This window comes from Corapipo altera, unplaced genomic scaffold (genome assembly GCF_003945725.1).
Source record: "Corapipo altera isolate COAL_440 unplaced genomic scaffold, ASM394572v1 75, whole genome shotgun sequence".
Taxonomy (NCBI): domain Eukaryota; kingdom Metazoa; phylum Chordata; class Aves; order Passeriformes; family Pipridae; genus Corapipo; species Corapipo altera.
In genome coordinates this window covers 13,683,024-13,707,379 of record NW_020884887.1, presented here as the reverse complement: position 1 = coordinate 13,707,379, position 24,356 = coordinate 13,683,024, and the positions used below count along the sequence as shown (strand labels likewise).

General features: G+C 44.9%; 1 protein-coding gene across 4 annotated transcripts; it reads right to left on the bottom strand.

Moving 5' to 3' along the window:
* Positions 1-9,648: 9,648 nt before the first annotated feature.
* Positions 9,649-24,331, bottom strand: SAR1B (secretion associated Ras related GTPase 1B). 4 transcript variants are annotated; one of them, XM_027643193.1, is made up of 7 exons: positions 24,278-24,331; positions 19,832-19,902; positions 16,813-16,932; positions 15,961-16,026; positions 15,317-15,420; positions 15,026-15,157; positions 9,649-13,458 (listed from the first exon to the last, which is right to left on the bottom strand). In XM_027643193.1, the coding sequence occupies exons 2-7, from the start codon at positions 19,884-19,886 to the stop codon at positions 13,342-13,344; spliced, it is 594 nt and encodes a 197-aa protein (XP_027498994.1). In that variant the 5' UTR covers positions 19,887-19,902; positions 24,278-24,331; the 3' UTR covers positions 9,649-13,341. The 4 variants fall into 4 exon arrangements, with proteins under 4 accessions (XP_027498994.1, XP_027498998.1, XP_027498995.1 ...); XM_027643197.1 differs by having other exon boundaries at positions 24,288-24,327; XM_027643194.1 differs by lacking the exon at positions 24,278-24,331 and adding an exon at positions 24,160-24,267.
* Between the last annotated feature and the right edge of the window lie 25 nt (positions 24,332-24,356).

The following is a 24,356-nucleotide window of genomic DNA, read 5'->3' as shown; positions in this document are numbered from 1 at the left end:
TGGTGGTTTGAATAGTGGTTTTTGCAAATACTGTTGCTTTTTGATGGTGTTTCTGGGTACTGGGAGCACTCCAGCTGGGTGCTCGGGACCAGTGAGGGTGATGGAGGCTGAGGGCTCCCCTCTTCCCCCTCGGGCCAGGCAGGAGCCCAGCGAGCACAGCCACTGCCTGGGTCATGCACAAATTGGCATTTTATGCTACAGCAGATGAAGAACCACTGTTCTCACAGCTGTCTGACATGGAAATCATTCTTTGGGAATTTCCCAGAGCAGGGAAGGTAAAAAGCCACCCAAACACAGGCAGAACACTGCAGAAGCTCCATTCCCTGCATAGCCTCCACTGCCTGGGCAGGACCCTTCTCCCTGACCCTCTTTTCCCCCTGGAATGCCAGCATCCCCTCCCATCCCACATGTTACTGCTTTCTAACCAAAGGCCACTGCAAAGGAGACCGAGATCACCAGCTCATTTTATGTTAGACACTAAACAGACATGAGATGATCACTTCAACTTAATTATATCATAATTATCCCTCATATTCCTGTCATCTGGAACTGTCAACGACAGCCTGAGCTGAGCTGCTGCTCCTCTCCAAGAGCCGTCACTCAGTGCTTCTGAGAGGTGTCAAAATAGGGGTAATTTTGCCTGCAGAGCCAGCTCCTGGCTGTAAACAAGTGGTCGTGCTTCACTTCAGAGCAGGGGCTGTGGAGATGGAGGGCTCTCACTCCCCAGGGCTGTGGGATAATGCCCAGGGGGCACAGTAGCCTCGGTCCCCAGGTCCCAGCGGTGGCACCGGCACTGCAGCCCCGTGGGGAGTCACCTCCCTGCCTCGGGCAGGTCAGCTGTGTAAAACATGTGATTTTAATCGTGTTATTAGGAAAGTTAAGTGTAAGCCAGCATGTACTTTTCCTTACAGGATCAGGCAGCGAGGCTGAGGATGGAAATGCAGGGCAGATGCCTTTCCCTGAGGTGCAGCTGAGCACAGCGTCCATTCCTGCACATGCAGAGAGCTGGATGGGCTCTGTCTGTCCTGGAGGAGACAGGGAGGGGACCATGTCCTCTCTCAGCTCCTCTGCTCACCAGGCCTGATCCTGCTCCCTCACAGCCCCAGGACATTCACAAACCCAGGCTTTCTCCTTCCCCCTTGGATGATGCCTCCCCTCCGGGTCATGCACCAACCCTGTGCATACAGGCACTACTGTAACTACCATTTGATTATTATTTAATCTTACAACACCATGTGCAGCTTGCAAAGTTTTATTTAGGATTGCTCTGCTGCCTGTCAGAATTCTTGTCACCTTTGTGGTTTTCAAGTGAGTCATTACCATTGCTCCAGCAACACTCCACCAGCTACTGGGCAGGGGGAGAAGAATATCTCGTTCAATTAAAGCAGTGATTAATTTTTGCAGGAGAAGTATAATGACTTGTATGGAGAGTTTCCCTTACCCTTGGCTGGTGCACCTGCCACTTAGCTTTTCTTTCTCCATGCTTTAACAAATTCCCAATTAATCACCCTGGGAGGTGGCTGTGACTCATTGCCTCCTCCAAGCAAGTCCTGCCTCATCCTGCCTCCCGAGGAGCCCTCTGACCTCTCAGCTCTTCCTGCAGCCAGTGTGGCTTTTGGCTGGTCCTTGTCAACACAGCTGAACTGTTTGTGTGAGCCTGGCATGAAACACAGGAAAATAAAAGGCAAACCAAAGAGAGAGTCCCTGGAGTGTACTGGGCACGTGGCACCACACTGCCTAGGATGTGCCCAGGAGTTCTAGCAGGAACCCACAACTAAAATTAATGTGAGTAGAAACACCACAGTGCTGACCTTCCTCCATCTGCTCCATCCTCAGGAGTGGGTTGGGATGGGGAGGCTGGAGAAGGGCTGGCTCACAGCTGAGCCCAGGGCAGCCAGAACGATCCTGCTGCAGGTGGAGGTATCAGGGTGGAGATCCCAAGGCCTGGAGATCCTGAGCACCCCGTGGAGCTGGGGTTGTCATCACCATGGAGCAGATCACGCTCCATGTGCTGCTGGAGCACGAGCAGCCAACCTGTCCAAGCCACCCCTGTGTCCCCATGTCCTGAACTGGGTCTCTGGGTGATCCCACCTGCAGCTGACCCAGACAGAGCCAGGCACCACCACAGCACAGAGAGGAGAGAGCCCCAACTGGAGGCAGAGGCATCCAAAACCAAACTTGAGCAAAGCTGCTTAAATTTACACTCACATGCTTTTTGCGAGGGAAAGCTGTTAACCACGTTATTCTTCCTGAGTTACTTATCTGACAAAAATGCTGCTCTCTGCAAGGCTGTGCTGGCTCCAAAGAGGTACCCATTTGCCCTTTCTTTCCCCTGGGTTTGAATTTCTGCCGTTTGACTTCACGGAGCAATTCAGGGAACAGCTGCAAAGGGTGGCTCATTCCTGGAAAACAATCCATTCCCCTTGCACCGGTTCTGTGCACCAGAGTTCTGGAGATCGTTGCACAATTCCCTGAGCTCTTAAAAAAGCATCGATGTTGAGAGGTTAAAGATTTTAAAGCCTGCTGCCACCTATGGATGGAAGGAAAGCAGTGAGAGCAGGAATCCTCCCAGGAGCATGGAGCATGCCTGACTGGAGGGAGACTCGAACTCTGGATAGAGCCCTTGGCAGTGGGGATGTGCCAGCAGCCCTGGGCAAAGACCAGAGCTTTCTCCTCCTTCAGACAACCCCAAAAAAGTGCAGGAAATTTGCTATGCATCATGTGAGTACATGTAGTACAAGAGAGGAAATAAGCCTGGTTTTTGGCTTGCTGGATCAATCCGATTATGGTGTTTTCATTGACAGACTGTGGCTTGCCCTCCCTTTACCTAATTGTTCTGATGTAATTAAATCCTTCAAAAAAAAAAAAATTAAAATCGTGCATATTTACATTCAGATTGCTAAGGTGATAATTTCTGCAGGAAAACTCTACAGAATACCTGAAATGAATATTTGTGGGGCCATGGGAGCTACAGGGTAGCATATTCCACCCTCACTGGAGGAAACAGAGATATTTATACCATAGATAATGTTATAGATAATAACAGGTCTATAATATGGATGTTATTTTTATAGCATCATACCTAGCAGAGCTCTTGGCTCATGAAGAGGCTCTTTGGTCTGTGGCAGGGGACACCTCCCATTCCCAGAGCATCCTGCCAGACCTCAGGGGGGCCAGGCTGCCCTCTGCCCAACAGCACCAGCCTTTACCTTAAACTGGGCAAAGAGGAGAGGGCAGGGAGCATAACGCCAACAAATGACCACAATTCAGTGTTATATGAGATGTTGTTACTGTTTTTTGCTCTGGTTATCCACCTGCACTCTCTGGAAGTGGAAAGTGAGCTGAAAACGGGCACAACTTAATCCCCTGATCTCAGGCATCAACCACCTTACTCTTCAGAAAAAGATATAATACTTTCAACACGGGGTTAAAGATGTCCTATTGTTTTATTCTTTTATATTTTTTTTTTGTAATTTCATCAGCTTCTCGAAAAACCTGTTTTTCTTTTATCCTGAGTCATTTCGCATGAAGAAACTATTGTTCTAAACTGTGACTCATCAGTTTGCATCACCACTTTCCAAACCCCAGGGGGCACACGGGCTTCGAAGCAGGGAATGGCAGCCAACCTTAATTTACCAATAAACAGGCACTTCATTTCTGCATTGACTCATCACTGGTTAAGCCTGGGTTTGTTCCTAATTCCAACAGTGAACCTGGAGTGATCATTCCATTTGCTTTTTTAATCATCTTTCATGAAGAGCACTCACATGACCCCTGTCTTACTGACAGTCTGTCTGCTGTTTAAATACAAACACTTGGAAGGAGAGACAAGTATCCAAACGATAGAACTCAAATACCTGGAAATATCAAGTTTCCAGAAACTGCCACGAGGCAGAAAAAACAACTGTTGGTTCTTGAGATACCTCTCATTTATTAGGAAAGGAGGCCACCATCCAAATTACCCACTTTACTGAAGCTCTCACACAGATCCTAACTACGTCTGTTTGAAATCTGAGTCAAAGGAGCTCTTTTGGAGCTGGAATCCCCTCTGTCACTCAGAGGTACATCATCCCTGCCCAGGGAATGCAGTGCCAGCAGCGTGTGAGGGATGGCCGAATTTTGGATGAGCAAAACTGGGCCTTGAGAGTTTAAAAGGTGCAAAATGAAAGGCTTGATCCTGCTTTTCTTACGCACCAGGATCTGGGGGAATGAGCTGGATTTGGGGCTTGAGGGCTTTCTCTGGCTCTTGTGCAGCAGTAACACGCCAGCCTGGGCTCCTCATCCTGCCCATCAGGCACAGATTTCTACTGAGGACCTTCCCAGGGCTGTAGAAGGCTTGTGGGGGAAAGCTGCTCTTTTCACTTCACCTAATTTTTTTACTCTTGGCATAAAACCCCCACAAACTTTCTAAAAGGTGAGGACTGGGAACAGATTATTCCCTAGGGAGGTACAGAAATACAGGCTAAAGGAATCAGGTGCAGGGTTGCAACACGTGCCCTATAGGCTGCATTACACAGCAGGGAGGTGAAGGCACGTGCTGCTCCAGGAGTTTGGGGGATGTTGTGTGAGAATGGAAGGTCACCATCTGCTTGTGAAAGGACTGTGCTCAGGCACTTGCTGCAAATGAGGTGGGAGTTCGATTGCCTCCTCTGCAAAATTAGAAAAGCAGGAATTAAGTAAATAAAAAGGACACAGATCTGTTGGAGCAAGTCCAGAGGAGGCCACAAAGATGCTCTGAAGGCTGGAGTCCCTCTGCTCTAGAGCCAGGCTGGGAGAGCTGGGGGTGTTCATCTGGAGAAGAAAAGGATCCAACAGACCTTAGAGCTCCTTTCAGTGCCTAAAGGGGCTCCAGGAGAGCTGGAGAGGGACTTGGGACAAGGGATGGAGGGACAGGACAAGGGGGAATGGCTTCTCAGTGACAGAGGGCAGGGATATATTGGATATTAGGGATAAATTCTTCCCTGAGGGTGGTGAGGCCCTGGCACAGGTTACCCAGAGAAGCTGTGGCTGCCCCATCCCTGGTAGTGTTCCAGGCCAGGTTGGACAGGGCTTAGAGCAACCTGGGCTAGTGGAAGGTGTCCCTGCCCCTTGCAGGTAGGTTGGATTGAGACGAGTTTTAAGTTCCCTTCCAACCCAAATCACTCTGGGATTCTATGAAATCCAGGATCCCACCGGTCTTTTTTCCTCCCTGGTTTTGCCCTCCCCCCTTGCATGACTTTTTCACCCAGTTCCCAGGACAGGCTCTGGGTTTCCTCCCACCTGCCAGGACTCACCTGCCTGCACAGGCAGGCTGTGCTTGTCCCAGCAAGCTCCTGCCCAGTACAACCTGCCCACTCCTCCCCCTCTGGCAACAGGCTGGATCTCAAGAGCTGCCTGAGCCTCCCTCCTGCACTGAGCTCACTGAACGGGGATGCTGGAGAGGAGATGCCCTGGCAGGGCAGAACTGAATACTGGGGGAGGAATTAAGCATTTGGGGGGGGCAATATCACCGACCTTTGCACCTGGGATGCTCAGAGCTGGAGCTGGTGCAGAGCAGAGGTGCTGGGGATGGTCCCAGTGCAGGTGGGACACATCTCCTGGAGGAGCAGCAGGGAAGGGCAAGGCTGAGGCAGGATCCAGCAAAGGGCTCGGGGTAGGACCAGCTCCTTCCCCACCAAAGCCTTGCACTGTGCAGGGGATCACTGGAACCATCTAAGGAGTGCAAAGGCAAAGTATGACCCACTTCCCTCACATCTTTTTCCCCTTGTTTTGCAGCCTTGAGACACACACAAAGTTTCAACCACACATCAGTTTTACGAAGAATGTATTTCAAATCTGGAATGTACAAAAGAAAACCTGTTTCTTGGTGATTTTTTTTTTTCCCAGATGTTGTCTTTGTGAAGTGCTCTTATGCCCACGAGGTGTGTAAGACATTATTACAGAAACTCTCAACGCTTTACCTCTTACCTGGCAACATACTGGCTGGTTTCTTTGCAATATTGCTTGAACCTGCTTTCCTTTCACTACACATCTTCCAGCAGGACAGTGTTCTGCAGTAAGTTCAAATTCACTTTGTACTCCCAGAGAGGTGCAAGTCCAATGACAGTTGACCAGGTCAGCCAAGGACTTCACCAGCCCCATCTCCATGGCATGGATTTCATAATTTCATGTTTACTGAGACAGAAATAGACTCATCCACAGTCACATGAGTGAGGATCTGTTACACATTCTTCTCTGCAGTCAGACTTGCAGCAGCTCTGTTAACTTCAACTAACCACAGAGACTGTAACTTTTTGGGCTTTCCTCGTTTCTCCCAAAATAATAATGGCAAAGAACACATGTAAACCTTGTACTAATTCTCTCTTGCATTCTGCCTGACAACAGCTCTGAAAACACCAGTAGAATTTCTTCTTTGACAGAGGCCTCTTTAAAAATTTCTTCCCCAGAATTTTAAGCATCAGAGTGCTGGAAAAAAGCTCCCTCCAAACCAGCCCAGGAGAAACGGAACCATATTGTTTTTTAAACTTGGGAGGCAATTCAAAATACAGATTAGGAAACAAAAGGCTATTATAGAAGTGGTAATAGCACATAGGAAGGCTAGAGGAGGAGTGAAAAAATAAAAAAATACTATAAATCAAAAAGCAGTTCTCTTTACAGACTGATTTTCAGGTACAAATGTCAAATCATCATCACTTTCTTTTGTGGATGTTCACTGGAGCTCCTCAGAGCCAGCTGTCACAGAGCAGTGAGTCAGAGCAAGTGGATGGGACACACTCCCTAAAAACATGCTCAAGTAAACCTCTCATTTTGTAGGAACATCCAGACTTCTTTACACCAATGCTAGAAGTGTCTCTGACGTCAGAAACAAAACAGAAGCTCTAAAAAAGGGAAAACTACATTCCCAGCTCTGCCTCCTGTTCTGCTTAACTGCTGTTTGTCCAGGCAGCACCGAGCTTCAGCTGCTCTCCTGTAGCTGCACATCTGAATTTCTCTCACAATATCTCCTGTAATTAATTATTTGCCAGTAAAGCAAAAGCTTTTAATTTTCTGTACTGCCAACTCCTGATTTTTTTACTGTTTAAAACCTACTACGAGCAGAGAATTTCACTAAATGTCCTCTGCAACTTCATGCTAATGCATCTCAGTAACAATATTTTGCACAGGTTCATATTAAACTTCCTGTGTGTGTATATATATGTATATACATATATTTACATCCTGCAGCTATATTACAAACACACAGAGCGAGGAATAGAAGAGTTAAGTGGCCCATAAAGGAGTCTTCCTTTTACAGTTTCAATTTATTTGAACCTAAACCAAAATCTGCTCTAAGAATGCAGAGAGGAAACAACATTTGGGCACTGGGGCTGGAACCAAGAGCTTGGGCTGAACTCAAAATCCATCTCTGAGTGCCAGTGGGCAGAGAGAGTCTAAAGTATGGTTTAAGTTTTGCAGTTTGTGCTTATGATCTGGTCAGAAGTCAAGTGTGTTAAACCAGTGAGCTCAGCTTTGTCCTTGGGGAACAGTCCACCAAGAACCAGCAGTTGTCAGTGACTTAGCAAAGCCCAGCTCAGTTGTAGGACACTGGATAGATTTCAAAATATCCTGAGGAACGCTGGCACCAACACAGTGTGCAGAGGCTGACTGAAACACAGCTCCTCTCACTACCTGGGTGCTCTCCCTTCTTTGCTTTCACAAGCACCAGCATTTCCAAACCCTGGGGTCAGCCCCACACACGAGCTGTGGCACAGCAGTATCAGGAGCCCTGTGCTGAGTTGCTTTCCCTCTTTACCTTGCTGGCAAGGGGACATCTGTCAACCCAACTGATTTTTCCCTTCCTCCATTGCACAGTGGGAACCTGCTCAATTATTTCCTAGAGATGCTCATAGGACCTGGGGTTGCCCCATGTCCCCAGCACTGACCTCCTGCTCACCAGCAAAGCTTTTGGCTTTCACCAAACCTTCAACAAAGATTTGAACAAACTTGAACTTAAATTCTGCCCTTCCTCTCGGGAGCCACATTCTCACAGAAACGCAAATCCCTTTTCTCAGAACCCCCATGTGCTACAAAACCTGAACTGCCCCACAGCCTCTTGCCAGGGTAAGCTCAGGTTCTCCTCAGCTCAGCTCCCCCCTCAGCTGCTGCCAGGGCTGGTGCCACCCCTGCCCAGAGCAGCAGCCTGTCACACTACACCCCCTGTCAACAGAGCTGCTGTTCCCACCCCTGGGGTCAGGCACTCAAATATCACCAAGTGGCCAAGATCAGGTCTCCAACAGCTCATCCCTGCCTCAAGCTACTGCCAAGGGTTTGCTCCAGCTAGTGCTGCTCCTGGGAGTTAATCAAACCACTCTGACAGTGAAGTACCACCCTTGTGGGGGAAAATCCATCCAAGCAACATAAATTCTTATTTGCCTGTGCCAAAACCAGGCATTTGGACCCAATACTGAAAGTATGCCTTTACATTCTCCTTCAATGAGGAGAGTGTTTATTATCTATCACACATTTAGGAAGGAGAATCCAGGACTACAAGTGGATCCAAGCTTTGCACCCAGTCCTCACATTGCAAGTTTTTGTTATCTACTAAATCTTGTCACATTTGGGTGCAACACAGTGAATGGCTCATGCTCAGAGTGGCTGTGGTGCCACGAACACCAGGGAGGGGACCCAAAATGCCCTTGATTTACACACGGTTTGTGCAGGATCTCCAGTAGTTTGCAGGTGAGGGAGGCTTCTCTCATCCCACTGGGACATGGGCAGACAGTGCCCAAGTTAGGGAGGCACTGCTTCCTTCGAGGCTGCTGTGAGAGCTCTTCCTGTTCAGGCAGGGACCAAGCGTGACCTGATCCCTCCATCACCTTCGCCACAGGGAAAACAGGACGAGTGCCCTCTGCCTCCACAAGGATGATGAGGCAGCATCAGCAGGTTGAAAGCTTTGAGATCCTGGAATGAAAGGCATCAAAGGCTCCAAAAATATTATTATGAAATTTCTTACCATGACAGGACACGTGCAATAAGAACCAGGGTCATAAGGAAGACATGGGATGTATTTTTTTTTTGTTTTACTCCACCTGTTTACCAAATTTCTCATTCTAATTCAAAAGCAGATAAGTAAGAAATAACTTGAAAAACGTAAACTAAGGAGAACATATGCTTAGGGTTGGAAAATAGTTGTCTATCACAGTAGGTTAAGACACTTCCCCATGGGCTGTGTCAGGGTTGAGTTTAGCAGTTTGATAATACCCCGTGGCAAACCCCACTCCCCCAACAGTGCCAATCCTAGAGGGCAGCTGGATTCTCAGACAGATTGCCTGTAAGATCAGACCCTTCCACCTCATTTTAGAATTGCAGAAAAGGAAATGTCGTTTTGTCCATGTTCAAAGAGCTTTCCAGGCAGGGGATTTGCTTCCATGCACACATGAACAAAAATCTAGCAAAAACCAGACTGAATTATTACTGTACCCATCTTAGAACCCAGCTCACTACTAGACCATGTACTGAGCACACTTTTTTCCTGGGTTTGATAATTCTACAAGAACTCCCTGTTTAAAACTCCTTTTCTTCACATTCAAGCAACATTTTATTTTCTATTTCTGATACTTGTATTTCCAGCATGGGATGGGATAACACAACAACAAACACACTGAGAACATGTCAACAAACACTCTGATCTTAAGCTTCTCTTCTGCAGTTTATTATATAAATTACGTTTTTAAACATTTAGAGCACTCACATTTCCAAACAGAATCCAGTTCCACACAGATACTGGTGCAAAGAGTGGTTTTATCTCAGTGTGAGGAAGTTACAAGACCCCAGTGACAGCCAGTGGATGAGGCTGTTTTAATGTAACCCCTCAGCCCATAACTAACATTTATGTGACCTAAATCTGAGCACGGTGCAGTCAATAGAAATACTGGACTTTGGTTGGTAACAACCAAATATTTGGACAGTACAAACAGGAGAAGAACAATTCGACCTCAAGCAGACCTGTGAATTCACTGGGGTTGGAGACCACCTCCATCATTTTTCTGAACTGACATTATTATAAATAAATAGGTGCCAAATGTTCTATTTGGTGTTCAGCTGCAATCATCAAAATCCAATAAAGCTCCTGTGCATGCAGGTATTGTGCTCCAGTGAATGCCACAGGTCACCTTTGGCACATCAAAGACAGGACCCGAACACAGAAATAACAATGAAATTATCTCGATCTGGCAAGAGGACAAATGAGAAAACTTGGAGATCCTTCCCCTCTCCAACGCCAATAATTGTTGAAAAATTTATTAAACCAAGACTGAAATACAGCAATCACCTCTCAGTTATACAGTACATACTAAACCCCAATTTTAACTAAATCCAAGCAAAATAAAAATTACTCAACCCAGAGATGCCACCAACTGGGGTCACTCCAGTGAAATACAGGCCACTGTCACAAGTAGTTATGAGGATCTTAGAAATCTGCATTCATTTCTCTGAAGGAACTGTTGTAATGTAAAACCAAAATGAGACACTTCATAAATAACATCTTTATTAATGAGTTTTCTTTTTCACATTCTTTAAAGTGATGTTTAATTGAAATCTGCATAGTCAAGAGTGCAAAAAAAAAAAAAGAATTCATAGAAGTCAGACCCACATGTGAATGTTGCTTTTGTTTAAGCAAGACTGGTCACAGTCTTAGGAATAAGATAGAAATAAATGGCCAGGGAGATGTGGGGGGGAGTAGGGATGAGAACCACCAGGAAAACTCTCATCAAGTTATTTGTCTATTAATGAAGTCTTCACACAAAGACACACAACACTCATTCACATTCAAGTGCACAACAGAAGGTAAACTACAGAAGGAAGATCCTTCCTCTGCTGAATGAACAGAGCAAGACTGTTTGTGTACTTCACTGAGTGTTGATCAGCTGTTCCCACAGCAGGGACCATTCCAGCACCCAGGTGGATAAACACAAGGTCCAGATTTCTTCATGCCCTTACAGCAACCACATTTCAGGCAGCATCCCACAGCAGGAACCAGGAAATCTGAGTGTTTCCATAACAGTGAGAATTGTTCTTAACACACACTTTTCAAGCACTATCACCTCCCCTTTTTTTCAATTTCTGATAGGATTGTCCCTTTCTTTGCTGCTGCTGCTCATGGTTGGTTGGAAGAGCAGGTGAAGAGGACCCTCTGTGCCCATGCAGTGGCTCAGCCTGTGGAAGTGCAGCAGAACATCTCCACCTCCAGCTTCATTTCCATCAGCACAGGCAGCACAGTCCCGAGTCTCTCACATCAACACTACAATATGACTCTGCAAGTAGTACCTTTAATATTTACACCATCTAGTGATTTAGTTGTTCTCTGCATTACAGCCACCATCAGAAAAAGCTAGAGAAAAAAAGCCAAGAGGCACATCCCCTACACAATGGCTGTAGGGAGTAAAGACTCACACACTGTCCACACGCTGGTGAGAGGCCACTTCTTACCTCCAGTTTGGATTTCTGCAGCAGAGACACTACTCTACAGCTGAGCACTGGTTTAAATGCAGAATTCTCTTGTGCTGGTCATTTGGAAAAGCCATTTGATATCATCACACTGAACTTCACTGTGCACAAACTGGGCTTAATGCTCTGCACACGATTCTGCAGCAATAAACTTCATTTACAATTTATATTAGCTATGTTCTGAATTATTCATCTTATTCAGATGCACAGCCTAGGACTGTGGGGAACTGATCATCAATATTCAATCATACCAGTTCAGATTTGGGCAAGGAATAAGTCTAATTTATTTGCTATGAGCCTACAGGCTTTAAATCTGAGATTCCATCCCAGAGAAAGTTATTTATGAAATCAAACCAGTCAGAAATACATTTGCTGCCATGGATATTAGAAACATAAGGCCTAAAGTCTTTTGGAGAAGACCTACAGCAGGAGGTAAAAGGGATTCAGTAAAACTTGCAGCAGTTTGTATCTGTACAAGGGGAAAACAAACTACAGAGTGAAACTCAAACCCATCATGGTGAAATGGTGACTTCAGGGATGAAACCCCACCTTCATTTCACAGTAAAATAAAACATCCCCAGCACATGGAAGCACCAATCACAGCTCCCAGGCAGCACCAACAAAATGCTGACAGACAACACCCTTTCTTCAAAGATAACCTGCTTTTTCCTTGGGGAGCCAACACACTCAAAGACAGGGAAAACCAGAAGACTGGAAACAGGGACTGAATTTTACCCCAGAAATAAGTCCCCTGGGCAGCCAGCAGCTGCCCCACTGGCCAGGTGTCAGGGCAAAAACCACACAAAAGAATCCCTCTTGTCCCAGTCTAAAATACCAAAACTAAAACTGGCCAATTGGGTGTGAGCTGATAAATTTTCACAAGCAGCAATGGCAACACTTTTTTATCCCTGGTAATTTCACAGGCAAATCTGCTGGTAGACCCAAAACTAATGAAATTGGAAGCAAAATATTTAGTGCAGTGATATTCTTAATTTTTTCTTCAGAAAGAAACTGTATTTCTTGTGCCACATCAGGGATTTAACTCCAGAGACCAGGAGATTAAGATCACTTTTGATATTAGTTTAAGATTTACTTTGGCACAGCTAATTTACATTATTTGTACTTGAAGGGCATCACCTTAGATTTTTCCTTTACTATGCAAAATCCTTAAAACAAATGCAATTTGGTAGTCTGAAAAAACCTCACCTTATCCTAACCTACAATGGAACTACTTTGTGGCCTGCTGTGTTTCAGGAAAATATCCCACATATTCAGATCACCAGGCAGCCTCACTAGTTAAGACACATTAAAACGAAACATTTCCCATTAAAGTTGCCAAAAACTGGATTTAAATTTATTGCATGACGTTGCATAAGAAAGTGTATTATTGAAAACTGTAAGGCATCATGCAATTATCCATCAGCTAATTATTTATTATTCCTTGAAAGATGGTTATATACTCTAAAGTTATAAAACCAGTTTCAAAAAAGTACATAAAAAAATTTAACATAAGCATTAAATATTTTTTTTTTCACATGTTCATCGTTTTTAGCTGTTAAAAAGTGCATTCAAACATACTGTACTGGAAAGTTGCTCTGACCAAAAATGGTGCTGGAGACTCATCAAATTAAAAGCTGCAAAAGGAAGTTGCATGGGATTAGAAAGCTCACAGGTTGTGGTATTTCAGCTTACAAACGTGAAATAATTTTTCAATCCTCAACACTTATAATTTAGCATCAATGATATAATCAGCTAAAAAGGTGTATTTTTCTGACTTGAACAGTCAAGTGGATTCAAGTTACGTACACTGAGTGATCAGAGGAGGAGCAGAGGAGGTTCAGCCAGGGGCAGGGTGAGCTGCTGGGATTTTGGCATCCATCAGTTGATGTACTGGGCCATCCAGCGGAACCCCTCCCCATAGCCTTGTCTCTTTAGCACACTGCACATGAACACCTCCAGGGGCCTGGCATTCAGGTCCTTCAGTGGTGTGCTGCCCTGCAGAGACACAGAAATACTCCCAGTTACGGTCTCCTTATAAAACAACTCCTACTTTACACGGCCAGCTGTTTCTATGGAATGCCAGTACTTAACTTGTGTTGGATACTGGAATTTTAGAACATAAATTCATCTAAAATTGTAGAACAGTTTGGGTTGGAAGGGACTTTAAAGCTCATCTTTTTCCAAACCCCTGCCATGGGCAGGGACACCTTCCACCAGCCCAGGTTGCTCCAAGCCCCGTCCAGCCTGGCCTTGGACACTTCCAGGGATGGGGCAGCCACAGCTTCTCTGGGCAACCTGTGCCAGGGCCTCCCCACCCTCCCAGGGAAGGATTTCCTCCTAACATCTAAACTAACTCTGCCATCCTAATCTCAGTAACATGTACACAAGGAATACACAAAGCATATTTTTGTGTGTTGAAGGCATATTTTCATATTTTCATCCACACTGGAGAGGGTGAAGTACCTGAAGCCAGAATGGAACAGCAACATGTCCATAGAGAATTTCAGTGCTCTGGTTTTCAGTCACAGTTCCCTGCTGCATTTCCAATAGTTTTCCAGCCAGATAAAAAGAGTATTTTATACTAATTTTAGGACTGATCAAAGCCAAGATCAGCAGAGTGCAATAAAGCTGTTGCTCAACTGGAGCTTCACAACAGTGTTCAGACCTCTTTGACTATGTGTGGGGGTGTAAGAACCCGAAAAAAAGAAGGTAAAGATTTTGTTCCTGCTCAGCCTAAACTCTGACTGGCACTGAACTTTAGGGGAGGCCCCTAAGGGTGAATAAGCAAAGAGGAATTGTGAGACCAGGCACCCTCAGCAGAACCACAGTGCTGGTCAGCTCATGGGAGCTGGGATGGAAGCCACTCTGGAATGACTCCATCAGCTGCACAGAGGTGTCTTTCCAAGGGACAAGGACAAGGGAGCAGCTCCTTCCCAGTGCCCTGTGTCCCAGTGTCTCCTACAAGCACTGCACTGTATTTACATTAAGAACAGTTGAAGTATCATGAAGACCCACACGAGAAATTTGCTTTCTTGCTACAGGTACCAGCAGGAACTTTTTCCTTCCCACAACCTACAAACTTAGGTGTAAATTTAGGTTCAAGCTTCAGGTAAACATTTTAAGTAGAAAATTATTAAAGCCTGTACTGCACACGAGAAAAGTCACTTACTGAAAGACTTTATCCAGTTTTTTCTTATAATTCTCTCCAGAACTATAGCCTCTGAAAACTCAGTTTAAAAATACTGCATAATAAACTTGAAGTATTAGAAGTTATTCTAACTCTTTTTTTCTCTGAAAAAATGTAGCATTAAATATGATGCTAAAAAGTTGTAGTAAAGATGCATTTAACACACACAAAAACAGACCCCAGAACTCATTTCATATATTGTTATCATGTACTAAGTACTTTACAAATTAAAAAAAAAATCTGTTTTGTGTAGCTAGAAGGAACCAGAGTCAACACATAAATAAGGTAAACAAACTCCCTAACAAAAAAATCTCACCAAACCAAAAACTCACAAAAAAAAAAAAAGAAAGAAAAGAAAAAAAAAAGGAGCAATACCTTTCCTGTTGTCTGGCCATACAGACCAAATGTCTCTCGTAGCCTTTCTTCACTGATGGCTTCTGGTCTGTCAATTTTGTTACCAAGAATCAGGATAGGCACATTAGCAATAGTTTCATCTGTCATTAGTGACTACAAAGGAAAGGAGAAAGAAGGAGTGATGAATTTAGAATACAGGTCAAATTGCTCCTACTCATGTGAGGTGACAGCAGGGCTCTGCTGGACACTGGGTATTTGAGCTGAGCTCTTACAAGTGAAAGGTCATGCTTTGAAAAGCTCCTTTAAACTTACATCAAGTTCTTCTTTTGATTCGAGCAACCTTTCATGATCTGCACAGTCCACCAAGAACACGATGCCATTAATTGCAGGCAGGTAGTTTTTCCACACTCTGCGAGCTACAGGGAAAATGAGAATTAAAAATAAAAGGAAATTATCCCCAAATTCAGAGTGATGTATATTGGTCATTAAGGAGCAACAGGTAGATTTTTTTTATTTGATTTTTTTTTAAGTCTTAGCTTATGTTGTCAGTCTACAGAATGCAACCCCGTGTTTTACTTGAAATAACAGAGCAAAAATATCATTCCTTTACTGTTATCACCCCTCTATCCCACATGGATGCTGATGCACAGAACTTTTTTTGTTTCCCCAAGAATCATGTCAACAAAGGTAAGCTTGAAGCATAAAGCTTAAAGGTAAATACAAGCAATTCAAAGTACATAATCCCCTTCACAGTATTAGACAAAAGTTTCTGCTCTACTGCAGCTCTTGGCAAATTGTATTTGGGATTTGTGGTAAGTGGTGGAGACGGACAAAAAACCAGCCAATGTCTTTTATGCTCTCAAAGAAGAGTGTGGGAGGTCAGTCTTTGCATTTCTGACTGGAAACAAATTCCAACCCAATTCACTGAGCTTAAGTGAGTCAATGGACACTCTTACCTTGAGCATGCCCACCCAGATCAAAGGTAGTGAAAGTCATGCCAGCAATTGTCAGCTCTTCTGAAGCTGGAAATACACAGAAATATGTTCCTGTGAAGATTGTGCAGTGCACTGGAACAGTCTAACCTTCCAGCACATACATTTTACTTTTTCCTCTTGGTTCTTTTCAGTATTTTGTTATTCAAGAAGCAAATGAGAGCAAAGCATTCTCTCAAAATCAATGACATGTTCATGTAACACCAAAATGTTATTAACCATTAAAGCATGTGTGAAATGAAATATCTGCAACACTAAGAACAGCAGACAGTATTCATGCATTATGTATCCCTACATAATAATACACAAACAGTTGGTTCTGGCATCTGGTTTGCCAAAAAGATGGCATTTTGTGTCCAAAACTATTCAAGGTTTCTCCTCTTCACATCCTTTCCCAATTTCTCACCTCCTTACTGAACTTCACCAATCCACATTTTCAACCTGTGTTGAACTTTTACTCCTGCAAGGTTACCAAGATAACAATTACACAGCAACTTTTGAGACACAAACTCTAACTTTCCAGTTACACAGAGAAGCTGTTCCCTAAAATTGCAGGCCCCTCTTCCCCCCAGTTTCTGTAATATAAACTCTCAGCTTCATCGTTCTGCTTGTCACTCACCTCTTAAATTTAATGTAACACACTGAACTATCCTACACGTTTTTTTTAATGTTACTTGAACTATCTATGGATTGCATCCCCAAAATTACTTTGTTTCTCCCAGTTACACTGTTGGTCTTATGATGTATAATTAAATCCTGCCTTTCCTGCAATCCTTCAAACACTTTCTAGTTATGGGACCAGCAATATTCACTTACTGGGGTGTAACGTGGGGACGTGTTGCCCCAGTCTGTCATCTTTGAGCATGTGCAGCAGTGTAGTTTTCCCAGCATTGTCCAGTCCAAGAAACACTAGTTTGCCTGATTTCTTGTACAGTCCTAGAACAAAGAAGGACCCAGTGAATAATCAGTTCAAGTGGTGGGAGTTCATTTCCAGCCCTAGAGATGATTTTGCTCCCAGGAACAAAGTGTTACAGTCCCAGTACAAAATACAGGCCAGCCAAGCCCCACCACACACTTTATCAGTGTCACTTTATCACCACTGCCCTTTATCCATGCTCTCCTCCTCGGACAAATTACATTCCCACTTGCCACGTGGTACCATGTGCAGCTTGGCAGCAGTGGGAGAGGCACAAAACTGGTGTGAATGTGTCACTCCTGGAACTGCAGTTACATTAGCTCAGGAAAAGCACTGCAGAACAGGACTAAACACTGCCAGTGGAGTTTACTCTGCCCCAGCAAAAGGCCAGTTTGCTCACAGGAGAGGTGGGAGGTGAGAGGTAGGTGTGCAGGTCCAGCACCACCAGCAGGCTCTGGAGCATGGACCTGAACCTGCACAGAGCTTTGTTCAGCTGCCTCCAGTTACAGCAAAAAACTTGTCTGAGGCAAAAAGACAATTCAGATTTCAAGCAGAATATTACAGAGAAATTGGTTTCAATGTCAATGCTCATAATTAGTGTATGAATGAATTCTTCAATGTTGGTTCATTTGGACAAAAAGTAACTTCCACCCATACCCTGAGGAAAACTGGTGGCTACATCCTGAATGGCATTGCCAGGGCACTTCTGACACATCTGCTGCCATGTGACAATGCTTTCATAAAAGGAATAAGAAATCTTATTTTCATTGACTGTCATCTTTATAAGAATGACTTTTCCCCTTCTTCTCCCCTCTGTTTGAAACCCCAGAAATGCAACAGTTGCTGTGAAGGAGTGGAAAGACATTTAAAACACGAACACCATATTTTCTTAATGTTGGAGATTATCAAAGGGCAATTCTCTAATAACTTGTCAACACTACATCCTCTGCCAGAATTACTTTTCACTGCTTCAAACTGATTGATATTCAAAGTAAAACATGAAGATAAATTAAATTTAAAAACAAAACATCAATTCTGTTCCGTACTGAAAAAAACCTATCTCATCTAAAGTGTTATCCTCATGTGTGTTTTCTGTGGGGGGATTTTAAGCCAGCCCTGCTGATGCCACAGCATTCCAGGGGCACAGGTGCCTCTGCCCAGACCTTTACACTGCTGCTGTTTGCTCACCTATCCTTCTGCCTTTCAGCTAATCTCTGGGATCATGTTCCAGAGGGACATGTTTTGTAACTTTCATAAATGGATATTCTCTCATATTCCTCATCTTATGTCATTAATGATCTTTATTACTCCAGGTCCTGCTGAGTGTCTTCACAGTTCTTTCAAATACAAACAACTCTTACTTCCCAAACTCACCTTCTCACATGCCCATATGTCTATTACCTACTGAACTACAGAGTGGAGGAGAAAATATTAATGTTTACAGAGAAAGAAAAAGTGACAAACATTTTCATATATTTACTTACATCACAGGAGAAACTCACCCTGTGAGTTAAACAGAAGTCTATTAATATACAGTAAAACAATAACATTTTTGCCACTCTCAGCCTGCACATAAAGGAGTCTTTGCTCCCCAGTAACATGCTGCTGCTTTCTCCAAAACATTTCACACTTCTCAAGTGTCTGTCACAGAGACACAAGACTAACAAGCAGCAATACTTCAGCTATTGGCTACACCAAGACTGGAGTTTTTATATATACATATAAATAAAAAAGTATTCTTTGTGCATTCCAAAAGTTTGTGTGCAATGATGTGCTTCCTAAAGCAACCCCATCAGTCTGCTGACAGGACAGGGAACTGTGGGGGGCTTCCCAAGTGTTATGATCAGGCTTCTTCAGCTGTGAACATAACTGAGAATGAAAAGAGAAAGTGCTTCTTTTAGAACAAGGGGGACATATTGGAAGTAATTCTCCTTCCTGCTTCAAGCTCCTGTATCTCACACCAGAATTAGCCTTTGCTTGCCCAGGAATGGAAGAGCAGGGCAGTGTGCAGCAATCACTGCACAGCTAAGGAAGAGGAGATAAAAAAGATTAGTCAACTTAGTTAAAATTTCACTGGCTGGCATTTCGACAGCAGGCCAAGGGTCCAACATTCAGCAAAAAACTTTAAACTCTCAACTGATAAAAGGCAGGTGGCACAGCCTGCCTTGATTCCTTGGCCTCAAATGCTTTTTGACCACTTCAATAACATCCTTTGAACTTGGAAAATGTGCCTTTTACCTATGAGATCTGCAACTTCTGTTCCTTTTCTAGTGTCCTAACACTCATTCTCCTCCTGGTTGTGGGTTTTTTTCCCTTCCCTGTTAAGCACAAGCTAATATTTCACCTTGGACTGATCTGGATTGCAGACTCTTTTGGCCAGGGAATAATATTCTGAGGCTCTTGAGCAGACATCAGTGAAGTTTCATGGTGATTTCTGTGACACCAGTCACAGAACAACACACTGCTGAACATGAGAAAGGGCTTCAGTAGCTGGTACTAATTTTTGTAGACAGTCCCTCCCATTTGGATTCTGAAGTAATATACTCATGTGCAAAAGAACTGAACTAAAATAACTGAGTTCACTTCTTTACAGCAGAGAAAAATCAGGAAAAGGTCCACAAAAGCCAACTAAACTACACCAGCTTAAATGTACTATGATTAGAAAAGTCCAACATAATATGATCGTGAAGGAAAATGTAATTTCTTTCAAGAAGTTAAGGCTTAATGTGAGATTGAGTGGAGAGCACACTCTGGAAATGCTCACTATTGATAAGTGAAACTTTTGTTTGAGTGTTACTGAACATACACCAAACCAAATATTATTATTTAACCAACGGCCTTGTTTGAAGATAACAGAGGTGAACAGACATTTTATACAAGAATGGCAGAAAGGAAAAGTCCCAAACAATAAAGACTTACCTAAAAACTGTAATACGCTACTGAAACCACTGTAAATCCAATCAAATAGGAACATATCTGAATCTTACAGTCTGAAATAAACAGAAAATATAATGCATTTAAGATCTGTCAGAACAGTACATTAAGCATTGTAAAATATTTATAGGTAACAAAAGTAATCCAAAGTCCTGGGTTAAAAATAAAAGCCAATTTAATTTTGGTAAACTGTATCATGGACCAATTAAGTGACCCCATAACACATTAAAAATTAGTGTAGAAATAGAAAACAGAATCCAGACCTTGTGATTCAACATCAAAGACTTTCTCCTCCCTCAGGGAAACACTATGTGGACTGAAATCTTTGCAAGAAGTAAAAATAACTTTATCCTCAGTATGATTTGGAGGAGATGTGTGATGATCCACCAAAGATTTCAAACAGGATCTTCACACATAGTTTTCAACTGGGAAAAAGCAGCACTTTGGAGGGCACTGGAGGGATATCAGTGCAGGGTCAGTGCTCCAGCCACCCCTGGGAGCTGCTGGAGTTCAAAGCAGAGGCAATAAGAGGTGAAGAAGTTTTGTGGATTTGAATCTAGAGAAGTTTGATGCCAAATAAATCCCTGTTGTCCACACAGACCCTGTTTGTTTGGCTTGTTATGGGAAACAACTACCTAGCACAAAGCTCTGGAATTGCCATTCAAGGGTGGTGATCTCCTCTACTGTCCTGCAAAGGCTGCCACAATTTAAACCTTACATGCAGAACTCAGGTTTAAAAAAAAACCCATCAGAACACCACGTTTCACACTGAGTTCCTTCAGCTTAGATTCAAGAACAGAAGGCTGAGCTGAGGGCCATCACTGGGTTCACTGTGTAGCCACAAACATTTAATTTCCTAGCTTTCATCCAAATTTCCTCATGATCTGAAGTGAGGATAATCATTAAGGTTGAAAAAACCTCTAAGATCATCGGGTCCAACCCTCAGCCCACCACCATCGTGTTCAACACTTAAACCATGTCCCCAGGGGCCACATCCACAAACCTTTTGAGCACTTCCAGGGATGGCAATTGCACCACTGCCCTGGGCAGCCTGTGCCAGTGCCTGACCACCCTTTCAATGAAGAAATTTTTCCTGGTATCTAATCTGAACCTTCCCTGGCACAACTTGAAGCTGTTTCCTCTCATCCTGTCCCTTGTTACCTGTGAGCAGAGCCCAACCCCACTCGGTTCCCCCCTCCTGCCAGGAAGTTGTAGAGAGCGAGAAGGTCCCCCTTGAACCCCCTTTTCTCCAGGCTGAGCCCCCTCAGCTGCTCCTCATCAGACTTGTGCTCCAAATCACACCAAAAGCACCAGTTTGACACAGTGAACTAGTACCTAGTGTGAAAACCTTCTGAAAGGCTAAAGGGCAACATCCTTAGAAGCATTTAGGCAGCCAATTCCTGCTGGAATGCATGACCCCTGTGGACATTGGAGTCTGGGTGCCCTGCAGAAACTGAGTGCCCTGCACTGCTGAGCACAGTTTCCTTTGGAAGCTGCAGAGGTGCCTTGGGGCATCCCAAGATGACTTCAGGGCAGCTCTGAGCCTGGAGCACAGCACACAGGAGTCAAAACACGGGTCTGAACCAGACCAAAACCCAGGCACCTGCCATAGCAATCACACTTGTGACAACCAAGAGTTTCTCTGCTACGCAACAACAGGTACATCACACAAAGATAACGAGGAAAGAGGAGGAGAGAACATTTAAATGACATTTGCTTGCACTGGAACAAAATCTGTTCAGATGACGAAGCACCAGGTGCCTTGGTTTCGCCACCACTAACCCTGAAACCTTTACCCACGTCTACATTGCTCTGGACAGCTCATCAGCTGCAACAGGCACAGATTTTGAGGATACAAATCAAACGCTTGTCGATGCGTAAACACCCAGTTACACAACGTCATGACTGAAACTGTCCCTTGCCTGGCTAAAAAGCAAAGGTCAAGAATAAGCAAACATGGCAGAACACACACGTCAGCAGATTTATTTATTGCTTGAGCAAAATACCAATGGAGAAAAGCCTCTGTGGGGCTTAGGAAAACCATCGACTCAAATAACCTGCAAATCAGGGCAAACAGCCTGATGTAAGAGAAGTGCTCAGGTTTCTGAGGTGAGAATAACTTCACAGTGTTCGGCTGCATGAACCTTCTCCATCTATTAAACTTATGTTTACAAAAAAACACCAACCAAAACAATCTTTGTGCATCACAGAAAAAACTTTCAGGGATGAGATTTAAATGATTAACGTGAGAACGGGATTACTCCACAAACACAGCTGAAGTGGCACAAATATGGGCTCAATTTCCATCAGCACCAGAAAAGTGGTGCTAGAAACAGAGCTACCCAAATTCTCCCAGAACAGCCTCCGTATCAGCTGGCAGCAGTCAAAGGGAAACACTTTCCAAATGGGGAAAAAATGGGCCGCTAATTGTAAAGGCACACAGGCAATATTTGAATAGAGATATTAAATCTACTCTTATCACACAGCAAAAGTAACCACATAATTCACAGCTGTGTCAAATCAAAGCTCCACAAAGTGGCTCTGCACTGAGATTCAGAGCTATTACCAGGTCCCAGTCAGAGCTGTGCCAAATGGACTCAAACTCTCAGGCTCACGTTAAAAACACCATAAAAGCAGAACAAAGACAACTCCAGCAATCACTGTTCACGACCCACATGAAGACAAAGATACCTTTTTAAGGCTATTTCAAGGGTTCACTTGAAAATAATCTGCTGCAAGCAGACAGAAGCTTTGAATTAAAAATTATGCTGGACCAAGTAAGTCTTTTGATACCAACTACTTTTACAGACATCACTGTGCCTCCTCCACAAAGACACCAAAGTTAACCTTCTAGCACCAACAACAGATGGCTGCCGCTGAAAAATGCCCCCAACAACCCCGCTGAACATTATTTCATCAGCAAAGTATCACCCAGTAACTCCTGTGGAGCCCTGTCCACCACTCCATAGTCCAAGGACAGGGGTTCACCTACTGGAGACCACTTGACTGTGGGGAATGAGGAATTCCCACACAGTGGCTGTGATAACACCCTAAGCCAGCCTCCTGAAGGGAATGCTGCCGGACTAGCAAGCAAACTCACACTTCTTTTATATCCTGGAAACTAGGAATTTTTTTCTCCTACTCTCAGCTTGCATTTTTCTAGCTAAAAATTTCCTCATTTCCCTTCCAAACCTCAGGACAGCGCTTACTTCCAAAGCCTGTGCAAGTTTAGGTAATAGAGGACATTGGGCTTTTAAAGACAGTTTTAAATCCCTTTATGGGGTAATTAGGTAACAGAAACCAGTGACACCCAAGCTGAACAGCTCTGGCAGGAGCTGGGAACACACTGAGCTGTGCCTGTGTGGGGACTGTCAGCAGAACCAGGGAACAAACCTCTGCCCAGCCTGACTGCACCAAACCTGCACCCCAGCCACAGTTCAGTCCAAAACCACAACCTGCAAGCAACAGCCAAGCCTCCTGCCAAGGGTGTATTTTTAGTTTTAGTAGGATCTAAATACGATCACTCGAAAGTCATAATTTCACATGTGATCACTGTAACACCGCAAAACGTCACCACAGGCAACAAAACTCAAAATCCCGAAGAAACTCAGTGAACAAAACTGTGCCACAAACCTGTGCCTTCCACAGCACAGTTCATTCTACAGTACAAAACTGCACCTGGACGTTGTATTTTAAGAGCTGAAGAAAGGGACAGAGATGGAAAGTGAGGTAATGGCATGGACTTCCTTTGGGTGTTTTGATCAGTTTTTGGAAAGCAACTCATCTTCGAGACAGCACCACGACACACAGAGGAGTTCCTAAGGCCAGAGGCTCGGCCAGCCCCGGCTCACAAAGCCCAGCTGTCAGAGCACATCTCACCGCGGGGCTGCTGCACACACGCTTAAGAAAAAATTCTTGTAACAACTGGAGAAACGACACCACCTCAAACAAGTGCTGCCGGGTCGGCACAACGTGGCACGGGCAGCCCAGGGGCACCCGAGGTTATGGGGTCACTGAACACACACTGTCACATCGCAGAGCCCCCGAGGGGCCCTGCGGGCACCGGCACAGCGCCACGGGCCGGGCCCCACAGCCCGGGAGAGGAGAGGGAGAGCGGCAGGGGAGGGGAGGGAAGGGGGGACTGCCCGCCCCCAGCCCCGCACGCCGCACAGGCCGCGGCCCCCGGGGCTCTCAGGGACCCCCGCCCAGCCCCGGCCCGGCCCGAGGCCGCTGCCGGCAGGACACGGGCACGGCCCGGAGCCCCGCGGGGCTCGCCCAGCCCCCGCTCCCCGGCCCGTCCGCCCCGCGCTCACCCACTGCCGAGCTTGAGGCGCCCCGGGACCGGACCAGCACCGACACTGACACACACCGACACGGCACGGGCAGGCACGGACACAGCGACAGACAGACCCGGCACTCACCGACACTCACCGACACTCACCCGCGGCTGCGCCCGCTCCGCCCCCGCCGCTCCTTCCGGCACCGGCGCCCGCGGCGTGCGCACTCGGCT